This window comes from Camellia sinensis, chromosome 6, assembly GCF_055761805.1.
Source record: "Camellia sinensis isolate YWXY chromosome 6, ASM5576180v1, whole genome shotgun sequence".
In the NCBI taxonomy this organism is placed as follows: Eukaryota; Viridiplantae; Streptophyta; class Magnoliopsida; order Ericales; family Theaceae; genus Camellia; species Camellia sinensis.
In genome coordinates this window covers 187,335,103-187,360,607 of record NC_138966.1, presented here as the reverse complement: position 1 = coordinate 187,360,607, position 25,505 = coordinate 187,335,103, and the positions used below count along the sequence as shown (strand labels likewise).

The 25,505-nt window shown below is 34.7% G+C and overlaps 3 protein-coding genes across 5 annotated transcripts; 1 reads left to right on the top strand and 2 right to left on the bottom strand.

Annotated features, from left to right (window-relative positions):
- Window positions 1-2,158: 2,158 nt before the first annotated feature.
- LOC145793908 (uncharacterized) lies at window positions 2,159-3,801 on the bottom strand. The gene is made up of 6 exons (XM_082876806.1): window positions 3,518-3,801; window positions 3,338-3,422; window positions 3,160-3,249; window positions 2,785-3,036; window positions 2,530-2,669; window positions 2,159-2,449 (listed from the first exon to the last, which is right to left on the bottom strand). The coding sequence occupies exons 1-6, from the start codon at window positions 3,799-3,801 to the stop codon at window positions 2,263-2,265; spliced, it is 1,038 nt and encodes a 345-aa protein (XP_082732932.1). The 3' UTR covers window positions 2,159-2,262.
- A 640-nt stretch (window positions 3,802-4,441) lies between these two features.
- Window positions 4,442-6,680, bottom strand: LOC145793907 (uncharacterized). The gene is made up of 4 exons (XM_082876805.1): window positions 5,853-6,680; window positions 5,623-5,763; window positions 4,763-4,985; window positions 4,442-4,449 (listed from the first exon to the last, which is right to left on the bottom strand). Exons 1-4 carry the CDS (start codon window positions 6,573-6,575, stop codon window positions 4,442-4,444), a joined length of 1,095 nt encoding a protein of 364 aa, XP_082732931.1. The 5' UTR covers window positions 6,576-6,680.
- Window positions 6,681-12,272: 5,592 nt separating this feature from the next.
- Window positions 12,273-25,130, top strand: LOC114316167 (uncharacterized). 3 transcript variants are annotated; one of them, XM_028262825.2, is made up of 9 exons: window positions 12,273-12,578; window positions 12,752-15,264; window positions 17,691-17,823; window positions 17,943-18,031; window positions 20,339-20,577; window positions 21,738-21,824; window positions 21,967-22,066; window positions 22,561-22,774; window positions 22,870-25,130. In XM_028262825.2, the coding sequence occupies exons 2-9, from the start codon at window positions 12,766-12,768 to the stop codon at window positions 24,441-24,443; spliced, it is 4,935 nt and encodes a 1,644-aa protein (XP_028118626.2). In that variant the 5' UTR covers window positions 12,273-12,578; window positions 12,752-12,765; the 3' UTR covers window positions 24,444-25,130. The 3 variants fall into 3 exon arrangements, with proteins under 3 accessions (XP_028118626.2, XP_028118627.2, XP_028118625.2); XM_028262826.2 differs by lacking the exon at window positions 12,273-12,578 and having other exon boundaries at window positions 12,621-15,264; window positions 22,870-23,223; window positions 23,311-25,130; XM_028262824.2 differs by lacking the exon at window positions 12,273-12,578 and having other exon boundaries at window positions 12,621-15,264.
- Window positions 25,131-25,505: the final 375 nt, after the last annotated feature.

Genomic DNA, 25,505 nt, shown 5'->3' with positions numbered 1-25,505 from the left:
CTGGATGTTGCCAATGTGTGAATTTTCTCTGGATGTTGGCAGTGTCAAACTTCTCTGGTTGTTTATTGTTCTATTTTTCTCCTGCATGTGTGTATCTAATATGCTTGTTCCTATTTGTTTTGTAGGTTTTTTTCCTGTAGCTTTTGCTGTTGTTGATGCTGAGAATAAAGACAATTGGTGTTGGTTTCTTGAACATTTATATGGAGTATTAGGATCAGAAAGGGTGATAAGTTTCATATCAGATCGACATTGTGGAATTGTGGAGGGAATTGCTAGGTTTTTCCCTAACTGCTTTCATGGATTTTGTCTGGAACATCTAAAGAGAAATTTGAGGGATAAGTTGTCATGTGGAAACACAAATTTGGTTAGGGAGATGATTGTGTCCAAGTTTTCAGAATGTGCATATGCTCCAACAAAGGCATCATTTCATTTCAAGTTAAATGAGTTAAAAAGTGAGGGAGGAGACATTGTGAGTGTTTTCTTGAGAAGTTTACCATATGAAAATTGGAGTGATGCATATTTTGCAGGGAAACGTTATGGTGAGATGTATTCAAATGTTGCTGAGTCATTCAATTCATGGATACGAGAAGCTCGGCACTTGCCAATAACAAATTTGGTGGACATGATACGGTTGCAAATCATGAATATGAGGTCTGATAGGAGGCTGCTCTCTAGTAAATGGAATAAAATTTTGTGTCCTCGTATGGATAGTGTGTTGGAGAAGTCTTTTTTGGACGGGAGGACATGGAATGTGAGTTTATCATCTGATAATGTCTTTGAAGTGCATTGTTTTCCTTCGGTTATGGTTGATCTTGGGTTGAGAACTTGTTCATGTCGAAAATGGGAAATAAATGGGTATCCATGTCAACATGCTGTTGCTGCAATTTTTAGGAGTGGAAAGAATTTGAATTCATTTGTTGAACCATTTTTTCATGCTGATATGTATTGTCAAGCATACTCCTTTTCGATTGGCCCAGTTCCAACTGTTGAAAAACCTGTGTGTAGCATTGAAGATGCTATGATTTTACCTCCATTGAGCAAAAGACCTGCTGGGAGGCCGAAGAAGAACAGAATTGCTTCTACTGGAGAGTTTAAAAGGGTGATTAAGTGTAGTCGTTGTGAGTGTATTGGTCACCATAACAAGAGGACATGCAAGGAACCTTTGTTAAATAGTTGAGGATTATACATTTTATTGATGGAATAATACATTTGATGATTACTTTGTGTATTTTGTTTTGTGAAATTTATTTTTTGGACAGTGTATATAATAATATCAATCAAATTCATCCAAAGAAATTTTTCAATATCAGTTAAAGTGTGTTTGTTGATATATACTATAGGCAGTGGGTTTGTAGTACCTGTCAAATTCATCCAGAGAAATTTTCCTATGGCAGAGAAAATTCTGTGTGTTGTGTTTTGAAGCTTCATATTCATCCACATAAATTTGACAATGGCAGACTAAAGTACTGTGTGGATTGTGTTTTTTCAATTTGATAATTGTTTTGTACTAACACAGTGCATTAGAGATTGAATGATCATATAGGCACCTTCTTTGGTGAGATATGAGTTAAATTTATCTGTAAATTTCTGGTAGCTTCATATCAGTCATTTCAAGAAATGTGCACAGCAGACAGAGCATTCAAAAAATTATTGTACAACCAAGAAACAAAATCAAGCTCTTTTGGAATTTCTCTGAGTTGAGAATTTCTCTGGACCAGGGAAGAATTTCTCTGGACTCACTTGAACTCAGAAATTTGTGTCAAAGCCAGAGAAATTTTCATCCAGAGAAATTTTTCACCATCAGAGAAAACTATATGGGCATTGTGTTCTGAAATTTGAAATTCATGCAATGAAATTTTCCAGTGGCAGATAAAATTACTGTGTGCTTTATGTTTTTTTGAGTTTGATGATTGTTTTGTACCAACACAAAGTTTTACAGATTACATGATCATATATACAAGTTAAATTTCTCTGTGAATTTCTGGTAGTTTATACCAGAGAAATTTCTGCAGACAATTTTCTCTATGAATAACAATAAAAAAAATATATATATATATATATTTAACCATTGATAGGTATGAAATTTACATTAGTCGAAATAAAAAAAAAAATGAAATTTAGATTAGTGAAGAAAGGATATATACATATTCGTCAAGGATCATCATTCCTTCAATGTATCAACAAGAAAGGATATATACATATATGTGAGACAATTTTCTCTGTGTGCATATGTACATTGTCTTCCTTTCACTAGTTTTACTATTACATTTGTGGTTCTTCTGGGGGTATTTCAATTGGTTCAGTCCATGACCGGCCAACTTCGGTCACAAATCTCTCTATGAGTTCTGCCCTCATCAACCTTATCTCTTGTGTGGACAATTTGGAGCTGATAGGTTCATGCTTGCTATATTGTTTCATTATATAGCAGACAAAGAGGCCACAATCCAGACTGCATACAAATTATAGGTATGGTTAGTTTTAAGAAACATGCAACTGAAATTATCTTATTTATAGATGTATTAAACTTACGAATCGCTTTCTTGTTGTGGAGCATTGTTGACATACTCAAAGTCATAACTTGTGTTTTGTGAGTTTATTAATTTGAAAGAGGGTTGTGATTGAGCGTCTCTTTCAAGACAAGCTTTCAAAAAATTCTCCACGTAATCTTGCTGCAAAAAAATAATTTTTATATAACAGAGAAATTTACGGACAAGTCAATGGGATTCTATGAAAATTATCATCACATAAAGATGATGATGGATCAGAGAAATTTGCACTCGTTACCAATTGTTTTGCATCTTTGACATATTTGTCTTCTGCATCATCCCTCCGTGGCCTCAGTGAGTTGTAGAACCTCCATAAATTGTCTTGTTTGTCCAGGACAAGCAAGGTCCAGTGATTTCCATGTGTGGACTTCTCATTACCTCCAGTATTTATTGGGAAATGAAGGAACCTATAGTTCCTCCATGCTGTTTCAATATGCTTGTCAAATAAGGACACTCGAAAACTTTGATTTGCTGTCATGTTGATGAAATTCTGTGCTCAGAGAAAATCAAAAAATGGTTTTGTTAGTGACACAACTGACTTCAAGAAGTATATTAAGAAGAGAAAGTAGAAAGTAAATTCCAGAGAAAATCAAATAAAATAGTAGTAACATACTAAGCACATGGATGTGAAAAAAAATGAGGTTGGTTGTTGTTTCTCTCTCATTTGGTCAGCCAAAAGGATCTCTCCATAGCCATCAATGACCTGAAAAATATGATTTATAATTGTAATATTGTTTTATAAAGGCTGATGGAACATTGCAGAGAAATGTTGATGAAAGGGAAAGACTTACATTGTTGGCAATTTCTTTTTGCTTTATGAGGTTTCCAATGTCTTCAAAGGTAATGATATTCAACTCACTTGTCCAAATTAAAGCTCTACAAGTTGACAAAGAAGGGATTGAATTGTTGTTAATGCAACATAAGTTTGTAATTTGTTGTTTGTTATGTTCTATTTTGTTTGTTGTACTTACTCAAGCCCAGACACATTTGATATGTGCTGCAAGATGTCTTTTATATGATCTTTTATCAATCTTGAAATGGGAAGAGTTTGTGGAAAGACCCAAGATTTTGTGATGTTTATAGGTTGAGGCAAGACGTATGCATCAGCATCAAGCACTTCTTTGTCCTTCGTGCTTTGCTCAACTTGTTTTGCAGCTTGTTTTGAAGCTCTAGTCACTTTCGCAACTTTCGGATATTGGAATTCTGGATCATGCTGCTTTTCCTTCCTTTCTTTTGCCTTTAAATTTTTTATCATTAAGGTTGGATCTTTTTTGACTGTAGGCAGTGAAAATATTAGGAAAAGTGAAATTTCGCTGAAGCAACAGATGATATTTCAATATGTAAATTTATTTAATTCAATATTTTGCAGTTACCATAGAGTTTCTTCTTTTGTTTCGGTTGTTGTTTGTGTGGCATTTGCTCTTGTTGGGTTGTTGGTTGTTGTTCCAGTTGCATTCCAACTATACACAGTGAAAATCAAACAAGCCCCAAAAATGGAATAAGAAAATATACAGAGAAATGAAATGAGCAGTAGAAATATAACTAATGTGTTGAGAGAGATATAACTTCCAGAGAAAATTACCAATGACAGAGAAAATTATAATAAATAGAAATTTCTCTGAGTTATGATGGCACAAGGACATAACTTTTTGTGGCTCAATATTTTCACTAACCTTGTGGTTGAAGTTGTGTTGGTGTTCGGTATGGTTGTGTTGCTAGTTGGACAGATAGTTCTTGAACTTGTTCATGCAATTTGGCATTTTCAGTTTCAAGCTCCGAATTTGAACACCTCAACTGTTGAATTGTTTTTGCATCGTCTGCTTTTTCAACCTCCAACATCCTTAGTTTCATTCGGATTGTGCTTTCTTTGTCTTGATGTTCTGAGTTATGTGATGTCAGGATTCTTATTGAAATATCCTTTTCAGCAAGTAATTCTATCCAATTTCTGTCTTCTTCTTTTTTAGATTGAGACAGTGCCTTCAGTCTTTGACGTAGATCAGCAATCTGGGCATCCTTTGATTCCTCAAATTCTTCAGGCTGATGCATTGTTGAGCCACAAATGCCATCATGTTGTTGGTCCATCGGCTCATTATTTTCTTCTTCATCACTTTCATCCTTGTTCTCTTCTTCTTGTTCATCTTCATCTTCATCTTCTTGTTCACTGTCTTTTTTTTTCTGTTCATTTTGTTCTTTGTCTTCTGGTTCTATTTCTTCACTTTCTTTGGTGGTTTCTTCTTCTGTGCTGCTTGCTTGATGTTCTTGTGCATTGCTGGCTTCGAATTCTTCTGTGTTGCCTTCTTTTTGTTCATTCCCTCCATCTTCAGATGGATCTTGTAATGTCTCCTTGAATATGACAATTGTCTTTTTTAATTCTTTCTTCGTCTTTTTGCCAAGACAGAACTCCTCAGATGGGTTTTTGACTAGCTGCTTGTTATCAATCTGTAACAGGAGACTCTTTTATTAGAGAAATGTTACAAAATTCACTGAGAGAAAAAATTCAAATAAGGAAAATAAAATTCATCTAAATGATACTAATTGGAAACAAACTTCAGAGAAAATTGTATTGGGCCAGAGAAAATTAGAGACATGGAGTTAATTTTATGGGGCAGAGAAAATTATGAAACAGTGAAATAAACAGTGTTTATAAGTTAATGTTTTACTATATTTGTGTCAGAGAAATTTGAATTCCAGTGAAAATTCATTAGAAGGGTAGAAATAAACAGTGTTCATCAAAGATGCAAGGCACACAAGTTATGGGCAGAGAAAATTACACACAAGGAGATAAAATTTGATGGACCAGAGAAAATTATGTAACAATGAACATAATTCAGATATTAGAGAAAATGAATCAGGGCATATAAGTTAATGTGTTACAATTGTGGTCAGAGAAATTTGGATGGCAGAGAAAATTGATTACAATGGCAGAAATAGACCACTGTTTAACAAAGAAGAAAACAGAAATTGATATTTCAGAGAAAATTAATCTTAATCAATCAATGCACAAGGAGGGAAAGAAAGCAGTGGTCAGAGAAATTTTTAAATTTCACTGAGATTTCGGTAGCAATAGGAATCTAACCTGTCGAGGTGCAAGAGAGTGGACTGGTGTCTTCTGCAGCTGTTTCGTCAAGGTTTGAAGGTTCCACTTGGCACATCTTGGGAAGTCTGTTGTGTTACTGTCTTCTGAGTCAATGATAGTTGCATGTTCACATAGCCAATACTGTGATGAAAATTTAAGTAATTAAAATTTTGTAAACGCACAAATTTGTAAGTATGATAACTGCAAATTTGAATGGATATTATACTTACCAGCAATGCAATGACACACCCCGTAACTTTTTCTAGAGTTCTGTGCAATGCCATGATAGAATCAATCAATGTTGATGTGATTGCATCCGGCCAATCATACTGTTTCATTGATTCAAGAGGTTCCACATACTTTATAAAAACCCAACCTATTGAATTCCCACTTGTTGCAAAAAATAGGGTGAGACACAAGTACAATGTAACAATGATTGCTACATCTTTGAAGTCAGTTGGTTGCTTGCCTTTCATTGCTTTGACCAAGGCATTTTTAAGAACAGGACCAGTGAGCCTTGTGTCCTTTTGGAATCTTCTCCTGAGGAATGCAGATTTTGGCTTTTTAGAGTATCTTAATGACATGGCTCCTTTACCTCCTTCCAAACCAAAAATCAAGGTCATGTCATTTGTTGTAAAGCTCAGGTTCTTCTTCCCAACTGTGAATGCTTTTGTTTTTTCATTGTAACATTGGATTATGGCAACTACATCATCATCGGATTTCCTAGATTTCTTTGGATCCATCCTTCCAGTGGTTAGAGCTTGGATCAAATACCAGAATGAGGTCTTTTGAAGCTCTAGAAGATGTTTTGAACTGAATTTAAGTGTTTGAAAGAAGGAGACGACAGATGAGAGGTTGGATCGGAATTGAATGCTGTAGTGAGCTCTCTTTCTGTGGAGTTTAACAGGTTTTTTCCCCTTTGAGCTTGAGTCTTTTGAAGTTGGGGTACTCATCTGGATGCTAGTTGCTTCATCAGCTTGGACTTGTGTGTTTTGGGAAGGAGTTTGTGGTGTTTTAGTGCTGGTTTTTGATCTTAGATGATAAGAGGACTGAGAGAGTTGTTCTTTCTTGCTTGGTGTTTCTAGTGTTTTGCTGCTGGTTTTTGATCCTAGTCCATAAGAAGACTGAGACAGTTTCTGTTTTTTGCTTGCTGTTTCCGGTGTTTCGCTGCCTTTACGTTTTGCCATTTCTAGACAATGATTAAAGCATAGAGATGTCAACATTAAATCCCAGAGAAAAATGGACATGTCAGAGAAAATTACAGATAAGGGAGAAAATTGGAGATGCCAGAGAAAATTACAGATAAGGAAAAATTACAGAAAATTTGACATGTCAGAGAAAATCAACACAGCATCATAAACATGGGAGAGAAATTTTCAATAATTGTTTAAATTACAGATAGAAGTAAACATACCAGAGAAAATGAATGATAGAAAAAAGTAAACATGGCAAGTGAAAGAAAATTTGCATTCCACAATTAGCCAAGATAAAATAAACAAAGTAATGTAAACATGGCACTGAGAAGTACACCATATTGAAATCAAGAATTGAACAAAATAAACATACCAGAGAAAAATGCACATTCTGGAGAAAATTACACATTCTTGAGGAAATTTCCATTCCAGAGAAAATTTCAATTCATAATATTAAAATGAAAGAAAAATTTACATACACAAGCAGAGAAAATTAACCATGATAAAAATTTACATACACAAGCAGAGAAAATTAACCATGATAGAGACACTCAAGGGAGGAAAGTGGTGCGATGTGGTCAGAGAAAATTATAAATACCAGAGAAACTTAGACAGGGGCAAGAGTGTAATTGACATTGCAGAGAAGGATACATATTCCAGAGAAATTTACAAAGCAGAGAAATTCAGAGACAATTTAAAATGACAGTACATATGGCAGAGAAAATTCCAAGAAGAAGCATTCATTCCAGTCCACAATATTAAAATTCCAGAGAAAATTTAAAATGACAAAGACACAAGGGAGGAAAGTGATGTGATGTGGTCAGAGAAAATTATAAATACCAGAGAAATTTAGACAGGGGCAAGAGTGTAATTGACATTGCAGAGAGGGATACATATTCCAGAGAAATTTACAAAGCAGAGAAATTCAGAGACAATTTAAAATGACAGTACATATGGCAGAGAAAATTCCAAGAAGAAGCATTCATTCCAGTCCACAATATTAAAATTCCAGAGAAAATTTAAAATGACAAATACACAAGGGAGGAAAGTGATGTGATGTGGTCAGAGAAAATTATAAATACCAGAGAAATTTAGACAGGGGCAAGAGTGTAATTGACATTGCAGAGAAGGATACATATTCCGGAGAAATTTACAAAGCAGAGAAATTCAGAGACAAAATGACAGAAACATGTTCAAGAATAAGATCAAAATTCAGAGAAATAACTTTTTCTCAAAGTACATATGGCAGAGAAAATTCCAAGAAGAAACATTCATTCCAGTCCACAATATTAAAATTCCAGAGAAAATTTAAAATGACAAAGACACAAGGGAGGAAAGTGATGTGATGTGGTCAGAGAAAATTATAAATACCAGAGAAATTTAGACAGGGGCAAGAAAGCAATAGACATTCTAGATTAAGGTGGACATTGCAATTAAAAATACATATTACAGAGAAATTTACGGAGCAGGAAAATTTATAGACAGAATTACAGAAACATGTTCAAGAATAAGATAAAAACACAAAAAATTGTTGTGAAAATAAATATGCCAGAGAAAATTGAAAGAAGAAAATTACATTAATCAAAAATCAGAGAAATTCAAATGCCAGAGAAATTTACAGATAAAATCACACAAACATGTTGAAGAATAAGTTCAAAATACACAGAAATAAATTTTTTCAAATTCAGGTAGCTTTTTATTACGAAATTGAAACCCTAATTTATGAAAGGTTATTATAAAATGCTATTAACTGTGTTTCCAGAGAAAATCTAGTTGTATTGTAGAAAAACTGACCAGAGTTAGGATGAAACTTGAATGAGGAGCTGATATGGCCCGCGATGAAGATGCGACGTGACGAAGATGGACTGAGATGATGATGAGCAGTGAAAACGAAGCTTTAACCTAGGTCAGAGAAATTTGTGAGGAAGGAATGTGAATGATTTTTGGAGAAGATAACGAAGCTGTAATGTCGATGGTGCAGATGATGTTGAAACCCTAATTCTGTTGTTCTCCTGTTCGTGAAGATGCTGGATGTTTGGAATGTAACTGAGACGTCGGAATGAGTTTGGTTCTGTGTTGATTTTGGCGAGGGTATTTTGGTCCACAAAATAATTAAAAACGCGCGCCAAGTTGTTTCAGGGACGTGAGGCATCACTATCTTTTTGTGTGTCCTTTATCCTCTAAATTGTTATTATTAGGGACCTTAAAAAAAAATCCCCTTTAGAAAATGGGGGGAAAAAGGCTTAAAATAAATATTTACAAAATGGAAAAAAAAAAAAAAAAAGACTCCAAAATAAATTTTTAAAGAAAAAGTCCAATCCGCAAACTACCCGCGAACCTTATCCGTACAAACAGTAATCTGCATTGCAAGCGGTTGCGGGTTAAATTTTTTCCAAATCACTTATATGCGAATGAATTCAAATCAATCCGTAAACCGTCTAAAACCAAACCACAATCACACACAAGTGTCCTTCGCTTTACTCTCAAGGAAAATAAAATTGATATTGGATGTCATTAAAATAAGATGGCCTTGAGATTCTTAAAGCATCCAATTAAAGTCACATTTAATTCGTGAAGGTGGCGAGATCGAGATTATTTTTATTTAAGATAAAATTATTTCGTGTTTAGGTTAGATTTTGTTATTCACGACAACTTATCGCGGAATCTTTTCTATTCCTTGTATGTAAAATTATTTTATTTCAAAGTGAGAGAAGTAAAATATTACACTTGATATTCACATATCACATTTATATTATTACAATATAATTTATTTTTTCATTATAATAAGATTGAAACATTAGAATATTATATTTAACATTTATTTTCACTAATTTATTTATCATCTTTCACCTTTTAACACTCACTAATTATAAACCATAAATTATTATTCATAATATATAATATATCTCTTTTAAAAAGTTACAAAATTGACCCATACAACCCCAATCACCCTCGATCTATCCCGCCCGATGCCATCCTTAGTCACTCCATTCCAACATTGCAAGTCAAACTCACCGTATTTTATATGTGAAAGGCATTTTAATTAATCAATCACCAAATAAACATGATCCCTATAACTTCAATGAGTTGGTCGAGCAGTAAAACATAAAAATAAAATCTAAGCTCTCAAGTTTGAGTCTTTCAATGAGTCACTAAAGTGTTTCCAGTGGTTTATTTTAAGGCCTTCAACGATTAATCCTTAACTATTCAGGCACGAAGTGATTTAACTCCAATTACACCGAACTTGGCAGAAGATACCCTTAATTAAGAAGAAGAAGAAAAAAAATATGATCCTTATAATAATAATACCCAAACATTGAACAAAGAAAGTTTCCTAACAAAACCCATCAACAAATATGATTAAAATTGTTGGGAAAATTTCAAAAAAGTAGGACAATTTTAAAATATTTATACCGTGAGTGAAATTTTTGTTAAGTACAAATATGATACACAAAAAAGACTTATGCCAAACATAGAAAAAACTTATACCATCATAAAAATAATACTATCTCTACATTATCCAACATAAATGCAATTTTCCCAAAATTGTTTTCACACAAAAAACGTGGTCAGGTGAGATCACTATTACAATTTGCTCATCACCAAAATCTAACCTAGGATTCTATCACCTTTTTTTCATACACCCTTCCCCACTCCTCCCAAGTCCCAACCAACATTGTTATTAAAATTATTTATTGATTTAGGAATATCTTTTGTTTCCATCATTTTAAATAGAGTGGGATTCAAAATTAGAATCATAGAAGCTAATTTTGAAATCAATTTATTAGGTTAATAAAGTTTAAACATCTCTTAAAAATAATTATTTTTTTGATAAATATCTACTCACACTAAACTTATATATTTCAATTCAATTGAAATTTGGTAGACTCAACTTAAAAAATAAATTAATTAAATTTGAACACATCTTTAAAGTTGATCAAAATTTAAAATAAAACTTAATCTAATTTATTTTCTAACTCAAGATTTTACTTGTTCAAGAATCAAGACAAATCATCTTAGGAAGACGAAAAATTAAAGCCTTAGTCCACTTTATTTATTTAAGATAATTCAATATAATGTGGAAATCATAATATAATTACTCCACCACCAATATTATTAATATAGATGATCAAATATAGAAGGCAAAAATACTTGGTAGCTCGAAAATGATGGGTTCGAATGGTCTGAATGATTGTTTACTAAACGTCCGCTCGGTCAACCGGCCGGATGTCCGCCCGGACGACCGGGTAAAAACTTGTCTACTGCGGTTGTCACTTTTGTCGACCGCTGCTATCAGCCTTCTCACTGAACGTCTACCCAGACTACCGGCAAGATGAATTTCGAGCCATTAATTCGAACCAATCTTCTTTTCGAACTACCAAGCATTGCTCTATAGAAGGAATGTCACACAAAGGATAGTGTGAGGCCCATTTTTTATGAGATAATTGTGTCTATTATGCGTTTAGTCATGTATGCACTTTTACTCTATTATTAAAGGATATGAGATAATCCAATTTGAAAGAAACTTAACTATAAAGTGGTGTTTTGAAAAGTTGGTAAAAAATTGACTTTTAATTTTTTTGTGACTTTTTGAATTTTTTTATAAAAAAAGTAGAAAGTTGATGTGACAAAAAAAAGCCAAAAAACTTGCTTTTTACTGCCTTCTCAAAACACCAGAAAATTAAGATAATTTAAAATCGAAAAATATAAAAAAATGGCTATATTTGTTTATATTTGTTTTGGTTTTAAGAATATATTTAAAAAAAAATTCAAGATTAATTTAGTGAAAAATAAAAAAAAATTATTTTCACATAATTTTATTTTTTCAAAGTCAAAACAACTAAAAGATGAATTTTGAATCATTCGAGCCAATATTCTTTTTAAACTGCCAAGCATTGCTCTATAGAACGAATGTCACATAAAGGATAGTGTGAGGCCCATTTTTTATGAGATAATTGTGTCGATTATGAGTTTAGTCATGCATGCACTTCAACTTTCTCTTACTCTATTATTAAAGGATATGAGATAATCCAATTTGAAAGAAACTCAATTATAAAGTGATGTTTTAGAAAGTTAGTAAAAAGTTGATTTTTAATTTTTTTTTGACTTTTTAAATTTTTTTTTTTTTAAAAAAATAGAAAGTTGATGCGACCCAAAAAGGCTAAAAAACTTACTTTTTACTGCCTTCTCAAAACGCCAGAAAATTAAGATAATTCAAAAACGAAAAATATAAAAAAATGGCTATATTTGTTTTGGTTTTAAGAATATATTTAAAAAAATTTCAAGATTAATTTAGTGAAAAAATAAAAAAATTTATTTTCACATAATTTTATTATTTCAGAGTCAAACAACTTTAAAAAGTAATAATTTTTAATTTATCAAACTAATTTTTTTTTAATTTTTAATTTATCAAACTAATTTTTACTATTTAAAAACAAAAAGAATCAGAAAACTGATACTGCGATTTGTAATTTGTTGCAGTAAAGGACGCAAGAGACAACGCAGCCCTGATACATGCATACATACACAGTCTGAGACATATATATATATATATATGTATATATATTTTCACACTGGACTATTGCAATCCAAACCTCCTCCCCTCTCTCTCTCTCTCTCTCTCTCTCTGCAAAAAACCCACAAATTTTCTCTCTCGCTCTCTCGAATACGTGATCGGATTTGTTCACCGCGAAGTTGCATGTCCGATTGAGACAGTCCCACCGGTGCATATCGGCGTACGGATCAAAATCTCTCTCCAGCGAGGTAAGAATTCTACATTCTACCTCTGCATTCACAGAGTGTGAAAATTTGTATGATTTTTCTTTGCTTTAGTTCAGATCTGTTAATGCTTGATTTGGGAGGGGTTTATTGGTTTTTGATGGTCAATTTGATGTGAATTTTGTGTTAATTGGTTGAAAATTTGAGGGCTTTATTAGGGTTATTGCATGAGATGGAAGATGGAGTGAGATCTAGTGGGGGTTTGGTGAAGAAGAAGAGTTCTTCTGGTTGTTTGATCAGAAAGAAGAAAGTGGAGGGGACGAGTGGGGTTGGGGTTTCTGGGTCAAGAAAGGATTTCCAGTCAAATAAGGAGATAAAAAGGTCGCGGTTCGATTTCAGTGATTCGGAGTCGATTGATGAGTTGCTAGAGCCAGTTCGAAGGAAAGTTGTTTACGGAACTGATAGATTTCGTAATGGTTCGGCTGTGAATAGTGAAAACCTTGTGGAAGATAGCAAATTTGGTCAGAATGGGGAAATTGGGAGTGAAAGGAAGAAGAGGCTAGATGCACGTGAGTTCTATGATTATGATGGTATTGATGGAAAGAGAATGAGGAAGGATTATTTACAAAGTAGGTTTATGATTGCTGGACGGAGTGGGAGTGAGCGGGAATTTGAAACTGGGTCTATTAGACATGTCATGATGAACAAGAGAAGTGAGAGGGAATTTGAAACTGGGTCTAGTAAACATGTCATGATTGACAAGAGAAAGCATTCTTATTTTGACGGTGCAAGTAACTCATCAGCTGGGAGGAAAAATGTTCCTGATTATACTGTAAAGAGTAGGTTTGGGATAGAGGACGGTGAAGCTCATTTACCCGTGTCGTCTTTGAGACGGGAGTTTCATGTTTCGTCTGATGAGACTATCAGGTTGCAGGGTAAAAATGGTGTTTTGAAGGTGATGGTAAACAAAAAGAAGAAGATGGAAGAACTACCTCACAAATTCTATGATCGTCAGTTGGAAGTTGAGAGTAGAAAGGGTTCTATTTCTGAAAATGCTATCAAGAAGAACACATTTGTCGGACCTTCATTGTACTCGTGTTCAAAACGGCATGAAAAAGAGACATCCGTCGGGCCTTCATTTTACTTGGGTTCAAAATGTCATGAAAAAAACTCATCTGTCGGACCTTCATTTTCCTTGGATTCAAAACATCCTGAAAAAAACACATCTGTCAAACCTTCATTTTACTCGGATTCAAAATGTCCTGAAAAAGCAATTTCATTTGTTAAAACGGAGAAGAGTGAGCTAAAACTGCGAAAGCCATTGTCTGTGATTTCTAAGGCTGGCAATTCAGAAACAGAGGACAGTGATACGTTGTTGAGGCTGGGACCAAGTGTACAAGCTCGTAGCTCATCAAAAGGGGTAAAAAGCGAAGGGAAAGCTCCATCAGCTGAAAAGATCATGCCAGATAGAGGGGAGGAAGGAAAAGTAAAGCGTGGTTATGGCAAAGAAAAGCAATTATTGCGTGACACATCATTGAGTCTGGGACCAAGAGTGCAACGTTGTGGCTCGTTAAAAAGGGTAAAGAAGAGTGAAGGGAAAGCACCATCAGCTGAAAAGATCATGCCAGATACAGGGAAGGAAGGAAAAGTAAAGCGTGGTTATGGCACAGAAAAGCAATTATTGCGTGAAAAGATAAGGGCTATGCTTGTGAGTGCTGGTTGGACAATTGATTATAGACCTAGAAGGAACAGAGACTACTTAGATGCAGTTTACATTAATCCCACAGGAACAGCATACTGGTCCATTATTAAAGCTTATGAGGCGCTTCAAAAGCAATTGGAGGAAGAAGATGCTGAAATAAAACCTACTGGGCACTCCTTGCAATTTACTGCATTACCAGAGGAGGTAGTTAGTAAATTAACTAGGCAAACCCGAAAGAAGGTTGAGAAGGAAATGAAGAGGAAGCGAAAAGATCATGGTAGGAGTAAGACTGTTAAAGGAGTTTCCATGGAAGAGTTTGCAGAGGGCACAGTCGGTGATGAGGATGACAAGAAACTAAATTTCGTCATGAAGCAGAATGGTAAGTCACCAAAAGGGAGATCACATGGAACAACTTGTGTGAGTGGAGATAATTCAAGTGGTGCTTTATACAAGGGATCATCCAAGCAAGAGAGGGCTGAAAAACCATCCACCACAACCAATTCTCATATGATACAAGCAAGAAAAAGTCGAAAAATTGGCAGATGTACCTTATTGGTTCGCAGTTCTGATAAGAAGTTAAATTCAGAAAGCGACAGCTATGTTCCATATACGGGGAAAAGAACCCTGCTTTCATGGCTGATTGATTCTGGAATGGTGCATTTAAGTGAAAAGGTGCAGTACATGAACCGTAGACGGACACGGGTAAAGCTGAAGGGTTGGATTAGTAGAGATGGCATACATTGTGGTTGCTGTAGCAAAATCCTTACAGTTTCGAAGTTTGAGATTCATGCTGGAAGCAAACTGCGACAGCCATTCCAAAACATATACGTGGAGTCTGGGGTTTCCCTTTTGCAACGTCAGATTGATGCTTGGAATAAACAAGAGGAGTCTGAACGCTGTGGTTTTCACCCTGTGGATGTTGATGGTGATCCAAATGATGATACTTGTGGCCTCTGCGGCGATGGTGGGGATTTGATATGTTGTGATGGTTGTCCATCAACATTTCATCAGAGCTGCTTAGATATACAGGTATATATGTAACATGATCACGCTGAAAATATTGCATGCCCTTTAGGCCATCTTCATCATGTGTGCATAAATGCTGAATTAATTGATTGTGATTTTCCATCTTTATAATCTTGTGGCTCCATAGAACCAATTGGAAGAAATGGATCCATGTAGCTGACATGCCTAGAGTTAATTCTAGGAAATAAAGTAGTTAATTCTAAGCTTCTATCATGCCTAGAGTCTGATAAAACAAACAATTATACAAAACAGAAACTTTTTCCAAAAATATTTAAACTAATCAATCAAAATTATCTAACATTAAAAATCATTATTGAAACATAAAATAGTCACATAGAAACTATTGGGGTTTCATCCCTGGGCTTAGCGAATAAGATTAGAACTCCATGGAAAAGAAGAAAAATGCAGTATTTATAAAAAAAATGTATGAATGAATCCACGACCCCCACCCCCCCCCAACCCAAAAAAAAAAAAGAAGAGTTTTTTCATGCATTTATAATGGAAGGTAAAATGTAAACCTAACTAATAAGAAAAGGAAAACTTATTAGCTTAATGCCCATGAAATATAATTCAATTGCTCAATGCAATCGGGCCTGTCTTGTGAGTGCTAGAACGCCGCACACGCACCGCTTCCGTGCATCAATCCATGTGCCTTGCACCCAAAAGAAATCCAACCATTTAATGCATCATTATTTTCTTGTTAAATCAACACGTGGATGGCATATTTAATGTGCTGAAATCCATTTATTTAATGCATCAACAAAGAATGCTAGGACCTTGGGCTTTTCCACTCAATCTCCACATGTGCACTATGGACTGTAGGTTAATTAGCTAAGTAGCACGGACACAAACAACAGTATGGATTCGGGACCCAATGATTTTCAAAAAACTAGACATGAGCACTTTGGGGGACACAACAATTATTTATTTATTATTAACTATGCATATGAATATAAATTTAGATTACATAGATATGAGAGGCATCGATGTAAAGGTGAGTGTGTTTATACTTTTTATTTTTTATTTTTCTTTATTCCCAATCTTTTTAAAATTATAAATAGAAAAACCTACAAAGGTGTCCTAAGGCATGTCCAGACACATGAGATGCGCGTCCATGAAGTAGGGTTTAAATATTGGCAGTTATGTATCGTATTGGCCATTATGTATTGGGATTTTGAACTTTTGATATAGTTATTCATCCATATATCGGCAAATACTCTCCGATATTGGCCGTGATATAACCATATCACCAATACCAATACATAACTTGATATTGTTATTTAAAATCATGAAGTGTCCCCAACGTGTCCTACCAAAAAAATAATAATTAGAAAAATTGACATGTCATGTGGTGTGTCGTGCACGTGGATAGGTATGTCCATGTCCCCACTGCATTGGACATGGCATTGAGCTTGAAGTGTTGGTGCTTCTTAGTTAATTAGGTTTTCCTAAATAGAGTAAATTAATTCATTATACTCAAAATAAATATAAACTAAGGGAATTAATTTAAAAAACAGTCCCACTAGGTAGCTCGAATTCATTGTGGCTCGAATGGCTCGAGGTGCCAAAATGATGTTGTTTTGGCACCTTCTTTTTTTTCTTTTCTTCTTCCTCCCCCTCTCTTCCTCCTTCTCCCTCTGCTCTGCTCTGCTCTTCGAAAAAATCAAAATCAAAATCCAAAAAAAAAACCAAATTTACACAGATCTACACAAATCAACCAAATCTACACAAATAAAAAAAATCCAAATCCAAATCAAAATCTAAAATGAAAATCAAAACCAAATCTAGAGGAGAGGAGGGGAAAGAGATAGAGCAGAGACAGATCTATGTGTGTATACACACAGAGGACCATCGTGACGGTGATGGCGACAGTGCCGGTGGATGGATCTTTCTTTCTTTTTTCCTCCATTTTCTCTCTTTCTTCTCTCTTCCCTCTTCCCTCTTCTCCCTATTTCTCTCCTCTCTTCCCTCTTCTCCCTGTTTCAGAGAGAAAAGAAAGGGGGATAAAAAAAAAAACAGAGATAGATCTGTGTGTATACACACAGAGGACCATCGTGACGGTGATGGAGACAGCGCCGGTGGATGGATCTTTCTTCTCTTTTCCTCCCTCTTCTCTCTTTTTTCTCTCTTCCCTCTTCCCTCTTCTCCTTGTTTCTCTCCTCTGTTCCCTCTTCTCCCTTTTTCAAAGAGAAGAGAGGGGGATAAAAAAAAAAAAATTCAAAACGACGTCGTTTTGAAATTCAGGCTAGTTGAGCCTCGAAAATTTCGAGCTACCAAGCTTTATTCTTTAAAAAAAGTGCATTAATACTTATAAAATTGATCAAATAATTACACACTTATAGACATTCACCACTTGTTGAACTACTGTGCTTTATTTCTTAGTCTGCTTGTAGAATTGGATTTAATTTTCATCTTTTTCCTCATTTCAGATGCTTCCTGCGGGTGATTGGCACTGCCCGAACTGTACGTGCAAATTTTGTGGTATTGCTGGTTTGGTTAATGCTCATAGAAATGGTACAAATGTCGGTGTGCTTTTGACTTGTGGCCTGTGTGAGAAAAAATGTAGTTTATCTGCCCTTGCCTTACTTTAGGGTTTATGTTTGTCTACAATGCTCTATCCACTTGCATGTTTTTGTTCAACTATTGGAATTTTTCTGAGGTTGGACTTTGCCCTTTTTTAGATCATGAATCCTGCAGTAAGGAGAAGGATGCTTTACCTGATGATTCAAATTGTTTATCCACTTCCTTTTGTGGGCAGAAATGTCGAGAGGTATTATGATCGTCTAATTTATTGAGTTTTCAATGTTGTATTGAGTAACGAAATCTCATTTTGGCTACATAAAGCATTGTGAATTCAATCAAATATTAGTTTTAAGGAAACCATGTTTACTTTATAAATGTTCCCTACATGTTCTTCTATAATGCCTGACTCATAGATATTTGGTGATGCCAAAGTCTTGCTAGGAAGGTTCTTTTTATATTCCTTTCAAACATGCTGAGTAATTAGTTACAATAGTTTTGATCTTCCCTTCTTGCAATTCATTTTTCTTGTCACATTTATAATCCACCCCCCCCCCCCCCCCCAAAAAAAAAAGAAAAAGAAAAAGAAAAAGAAAATGAACAATGTCATTGAATACTCTTGTTTTCCTAAAGTTTTATTTTCTACTAACCACTCTAAGTTTCCATTTGTTGAAAAATACATTTGTTAAATATTCAATAACCTATCTGCAACTTGGATGTGATAAAACTCATCCAATTATAACATTACAAAAAATAAAAGTGAAAATTGTCCTCTGTCTACTAGCATATTGGTGCACTCAATTCATTGGAATGGCCAGAGAAGTGTCAGTGGAAGAGTTTAATTCACATTTAATGTACTTGAAATAAATGTAAAACAATTATAAACTGTACTCATATAAATAGATTAGATAATGAAAGAGAATGTGTTTGACAGCAGGGTGTGTTTACCTTAAAAAGAAGAGGGAAAAAAAATGAGCTGGCTTCATTCCTTCTCCCTTTATAATAATTGCGGAAAAGTCTGTCATAGACCAGTGGCAATAAGAAATTGTAAACAGTTAACCATTGAGTTTAGTATTGTTATTTCAGGCCTATAAGTTGAACGTTTAATATCCAATACTGAATAAATGTGCTATAGTAACCACCACTTTCTCTAAAAAGAGATAAGAGCTTTTAATTACTTTTAAAAGAGGGCCAGATAAGAGTAAAATAGATTATTTTCTTGTAAGAAAAACAAATCCCTTAATATGTAAGGATTGAAAGGTTAACCTCAGAGAAAGTTTATCTTCACAACATAGGTTAACAATAATAGAAATATACATTAAGAGCAAATCAAACTAGTAAAGTTATTAAAAAACCCATGAACTAGATGATGAAATCTAAAAGGTAAGAAATTAGAAATTTTTAAGGATAAATTTTTTAAAGAAGCAACGTTGAGTTTGGAAGGTGATGTTAATAACATGTAGAATACTATGGCGGAATGCATTAAAAGAAAATCAAAAGAAGTCTTTCAAGAATCAAAGGAAAAAGGTTGTTCATCTAGAGATACTTGGTGGTGGACTAGTGAGATATAAGTCGTAGTGAAAATAAAAAATGATTTTTTTCAAAAGTGGCAAGGAGGATAAAAATAAGAAAAATTTGAGGAGATACAAGTTGGCTAATAAGGAGGTTAAAAGGATAGTTAAAGATGTTAAACCAAAAGCCTACGATGATCTTTATACTAGATTAAATACTAAAGATGGAGAAAAGAATATATATGAACTTTCTAAATTGAGATTGAAAAACAAGAGACTTTAATCAGTAAGTGTATAAAAGGTGAGGATTTGAGGGTGCTAGTGGAAGATGAGGATATTAAGGAAATGTGAAGTTATTTTTAAATTTTTTTAAATGAAAAACATTTAGAAAACTTAAGAGGAGATGAATATGATAGCTTTGATGGAATTAAATAGTATAGGTTTGATGGGATTAGCGAATATAGGTTTTATCATCTACTAAGAGAATTTGAGGTGAAGTTTGCACTGAAGAAGATAGAGGAGATGAATATGATAGCATTGATGGAATTAAATAATATAGGTTTTATTTATCCAAAATAAAAAAAAAAAAAAAAATCAAGGCATTAGGAAGATTGTATCCCTATTGAGGCTTGGAAATACTTAAGTAAGGTGGGGGTGTCTTGGTTAAGAAAATTCTTTAATAAGATTCTAATAACTAGGAAAATACCTAACGAGTGGAGAACATGTATTTTAGTACTTATATATTAAAATAAAGAAAATATTCAAAATTGACACAACAATAGCATTAAAATTTGTTTAAGAGTTACAACAACAGTGTAAGTGAATTAGTTTAGATTTATGGAAGTGAAATGTAGGAATTTGCCATGACAATAATTTTAGTCAATTGAATTTTGGTGTTCACTAATTGATTTAGTTTCAATTTGTTGCATTAGTCTGTTTGATAACTGAACTGTTTGTTATTCTGCATGGTGTTTTCTACTCCTATGGTGTCCGTGTTGCATCTTATGTTGATGGAACTGAGTTGAATCTGAACCCTTCTTCTGCAGCTCTTTGACCATTTAGAGAAGCTTCTTGGGGTCAGACATGAATTGGAGGCAGGATTCTCATGGTCTATCGTTCATCGAACAGATCTGGACACAGATGCATCTGACCATGGGTTTCCACAGAGGGTGGAATGTAATTCTAAGCTTGCCGTTGCACTCTCTGTTATGGATGAGTGCTTTTTGCCTATTGTTGATAGGAGGAGTGGGATCAATTTGATCCATAATGTTCTCTATAATTGTGGGTAAGTATACTTGCTTGGGAAATTTTGGATTTTGTACACATGCATTTCAGTTTTGCCCGTGATCTTTATTCTCACAACCTTGCTTTTGCATTCTGTGTTGCACTTCGCTGAACAAGTTGCTTCCCTAGAAGCAGTTATCCGAGGCATGCATTAGTTATTCATGTACTTTTGTGTGTGTGAGCATGAGGATAAAATAAAAAAAAAAATCATTTTTATTTTTTTGGTTACTTTTGTACAGTCACATGTGTAGAACTGATTATTATCCAGTAGAGTAGTTTTCAGTTAATTGAAAAGTTCGGAGGATGTTTCTAAGCATGGATACGGATGTGGGACAAAAAAAGAAAAAAGAAAAAGGGTATAGTTTCAAAAAGTTTAGGACACCACACAGAATATGTATTTTTTTATTTTATTTATACACATGAAAATAATAACTATTTCTTTTCTTTTTTTTTTTTTTTTTTTGTACAGTTCAAATGCATTTATATTTTATTCTATCAAAATAGTAAGATATCGTTTTTGACACTCTACATATTAGAAAAAAAAGTGTGAACAAAAAGTCTTAATATCTGTTTTAAAAAGCTCTATTTAAATAAATTTGAAGTTTTAAGCTTTAGAATTTCTAAAATTAAGAAGTCTAAAGGAGAGTTTAATAAGGTATAAATCCACAATGTTTTTATTTTATCATTGGATCCTAATTCCCAAGTTATTTTCTTCAAACTTGCAATGGGTTTCATATGTGTCTAAGCCATGCACACGTGTGTTCTCCAAGTATCCAAAGCTTGGCTTTTTTATTTTTTATTATTATTTTTTTTATGTTTGGGTGCATTTTCAATATGTGTCCGGGAGTGTCCAATGGGTGTCAATACAGACATGTCACCTTCTTACAAGTAGTCATGCAAGTTAGGAGGATGTATTGTGATTGCCTATCTATGTCTTTATTGGAGCTTTTCCATGTCTGTTATTTGTTTGCTCTAGTATGACCAGTTTTTCCAGTTTGTAATGTATTTATTTGGCTTCCAATTCAACTTCTTTAGGCCATGTAGTGTTATTTAACTATATCACCTTACAGCAGTCACTTTTGTTTTTCACATTTTAAACTGTCATGCCAATGTGTATGTGTTCCTTTAGCTCATGTTGTGATTCGCTTATTTCCTTTGTAGATCAAACTTAAGTCGCCTGAACTATAGTGGCTTCTATACTGCCATTTTGGAGAGGGGTGATGAAATCATTTCTGCAGCATCCATCAGGTATAGTAATGGCTCATTGATTTATGTCATCGATGTGTTGCATATGCAGCTAATAGTTTCATCCAGTTTTCTGTGGCAGCAAGAATTAAATGGGTGGCATTGCAAATATTTTAATAATTGCATTTGTCGATTGTCTGATTAGGATCCACGGGACCCAACTAGCAGAGATGCCATTCATTGGGACACGTCATATATATAGACGCCAAGGGATGTGCCGTCGGCTTTTTTCCGCAATTGAAATGGTAATGATTGCATTTTTTTGTGATACATTATACATATATTTCTATATTTTATTGTCAAAGCATATTACGTCTCTGCCATTATCAGAACAACTATCACTTCCCTTACCATTACCTGTGGTATCTAGTACTTTTGTTTGCGACAAGGACATTGAAGAGTAATGAAGTTCAGCTCCATTGTCTTCATATTTAAAAGCTCCATTGTCTTCATTTTTAAAACTTTCTTTTTCTTTTCTTTTTTCTTTCTTTTGTCTTCGTTGGTCACATGCATGTTTCCAGTTTCATATATATGTGCATGCTTTGTGGGTTGGTATTTAGATCTTTAATTGCCATTTGCCAGTGTCAACTATTTACTCTTCTATTATATCGGGCGAACTTCACTCTCTCTCTGTGTTGGGCATTGGGAAGTGGCTGGTTCGGTGTGTTTCGGTTCATCTTTTTAGTTGCCTCTAGATTATTTTATGCCAATGATTTATGTTGAATATTCCTATTCTCAGGTGCTCTGCTCTCTCAAAGTTGAGAAATTGATTATTCCAGCCACTGCTGAGCACATGCATACATGGACTGGAGTGTTTGGTTTCAATCCACTTGAGGAGTCACAGAAGCAAGAAATGAGATCCATGAATATGTTGGTGTTTCCTGGTACAGATATGTTACAGAAGCTGCTTGTGGAACAAAAAACCACTGATGGAAATATAATTGCTAACTCAGGTTTCTGTTGATTGCAATTATTTGTCACTGCCTTGAAACACATTTTTAGTTATTTTTCTAGTTTTTTAGTTAACTTTCTGCATTTTTTGCTTTAGGTGTAAAGTCTGTTATGATCAAAGTCAAACATCATCTTATGCCTGATTTAGCAAAAAAATCTGATGCGGATTCCTTGGCTGGGTGTGACCTCAACATCTGTGATGATGCTAGTTTGCAAAATGCTGATGAGATTAATGACAAGGCTGCTGCTGTAGATTCCAGTTTGCAAGTTCCAGACATTCCCTCAAATGATAAGGCATGTTTGGATAGTTCTTTTGATGTTCCTTCTGAACCTGAAGTCCCAGTCTTGAGTGAGGTGAAGACTACTCAGTCAGTAGAAAACTTAACCGAATCTTCTGTGAATCATGCCCTCCTTGAGATGGAAAACCCTGTATTAGATCCTTCAGTTAAAGGTAAGTCTTCTATGGAGAAAGTTATAAATGACGTTCATGAAGCAAATATTGAAGCTGCTGTTATGGGGCCCGTTCATGATTTATTAGGTGGATCTTCAACCATGAATACTGCTGAGGAGATCAAGGGAGATCAGAATTTTCTCTCTGGTTCCACTTTGAATGGAACAGATGATACTACCAAGAAATTAAACTCTGACTTGAATCCGAGTGCAGTTGACATGGAATGCAAGCTGCATGTTGCTTCAGAGGTTTCTTCTGAAGCCAAAGTCGAACTTGTTGAAGATAATATCCAGTCTTCTACAGCGAGTGACAGTGATGGTGCTCGTGAAACTAATTTTGAAGTTGCTTATGTTAAACCTGTTCTGGGTTCTTTTGGTGACATTTCTGGACAGAATACTACTGAGGAAATAAATGATAATCTGAATCCTGTTTCTCTTTCTACTCCTTGTGATACTGATGAGAGTAACATGCGATGCAGCTCTGATTTGAATCATCAGAGTACATTTGAGGTGGAAAGTGAATTTCTTGTGCCTCATGAATTTAATGACAAAGTTGCTTGTGTTAAACCAGATCGTGATTGTTTTGGTGAAATTTCTGCCCAGAATAAAGATGTCAATGAAGATCAGAATCCTGTTTCTGCTTTGGTTTTCGATGAGAGTACCATTCGATTCGACACTGATATGAAAAAGGTGGAAAGCAACTTGCATGCAGCTTCGGAAGAAGTTGCAAAAGTTAGAAGTAATATTCCTTCTAATGCAGACGATGATGCAGGTGAAGATGCTAATGAGGTAAATGTAATTGATGCATCTGTTGAACCTATTGTTAACTCTTCAGATGGAACTTCTGTGGGGATTGCAACTGAGGTAGTCAAGGAAAATGTCGCAGTTTCAACTTTCCATGGATCCCACCACTCTGGTGGAAGTACTGTTCAATTTGAATCTGACTGGATTCATCATAGGGCTACTGAGATGGAAACTGTAATTGATGTTTCTGTTGAACCGATTGTTAACTCTTCAGATGGAACTTCTGCGGAGAATGCAACCAAGGTAGTCAAGGAAAATGTCACAGTTTCAACTTTCCATGGATCTGATGACTCTGCTGGCAGTACTGTTCAATTTGAATCTGGCTGGATTCATCATAGTGCTACTGAGGTGGAAACTGAAATTCATGTGGATTCAGAAATCCCAGCTGATGCAATGTTTTGTGAAAGTGATATTTAATTATCTAGCGCAAATTGAGGGATTGATGACATTTTGATCTGCTTGTATCTGATATGATCTTGATAGCCATGCATCACAAATGCTGGAATGCAGCTTATATTCTTGGTTTCGAGGGCTCTGTTGCAATTACTGTTTCATGAATCATGATAGCCAAAATTCATAGGGCAACCGATGCGATCTCCACCGCTTTGAAGTATGAATTCCAGGGTTCTGGTCAAGGCAGCAAATTCTAGGGTACTGGTCCAAGACAGTGCACAATGATTATCGGTTCCAGAAGATTTGAAGAGGTTAGCAAATGTGCCTTTGCTGTGATTTGCAATTTACCAAAATAGCTTTGGATATTGGGAAGCCCAGTGGTGAAGTTCTCTGCCTTGTTAATGTTTTTCCTGGAATTCGGCCAACAGCTTTTGTGATGTGCTGAGTTTGTTAGATAAATACTCTGAATTTTAGCTTTTCTTGTGTACATTTTAGATTTGTTTTTTGTGTTTTCTGTGTTTCAAGGCCTTGTAATTTATCATTTTGACATGGTAATTTGGTCCTCACATGAGGCTAGGCAATTCTTGGACAGGTCAGTCCTCCGTAGGTCGTGGAACTACCATCATGAGTTATGTAATTTACAACAGTTTTAGTTGCAGATCCTGATCTTATGAACCGAGTATAAAATAAATTGTTCTCTTTTTAACCCAATATCTGTAGATGCGGCTGAATGTAGTTACTGGATTCGTTTCTTTTGATGATACGAGCATTGCAATCTGTATTTTTCAGTTTCATTAACTTCTAGTCTTCAAGCTCGTGTGGTTTTCAAGCTCCTCATGTTTAGGTTTCTTGTTGGTTGGGTAGGAGGCAGGTCCATTCTGTGGTGTTCCAAAACTGTTGATTCTGTTTCTCGTTTTGTCTGACATGTGCATGTCATGATATTGTTCCGAGATTATTGAATAAATGTCATTGTATTCCGAGACTACTGAATAATAATTATTTTTTTATGTACTTAAAGTCAAGTAATTGTTATGTGGTTTATACAACTTCCTTTGTTGTGGGATCCACTTACAAGGAACGTGCAGG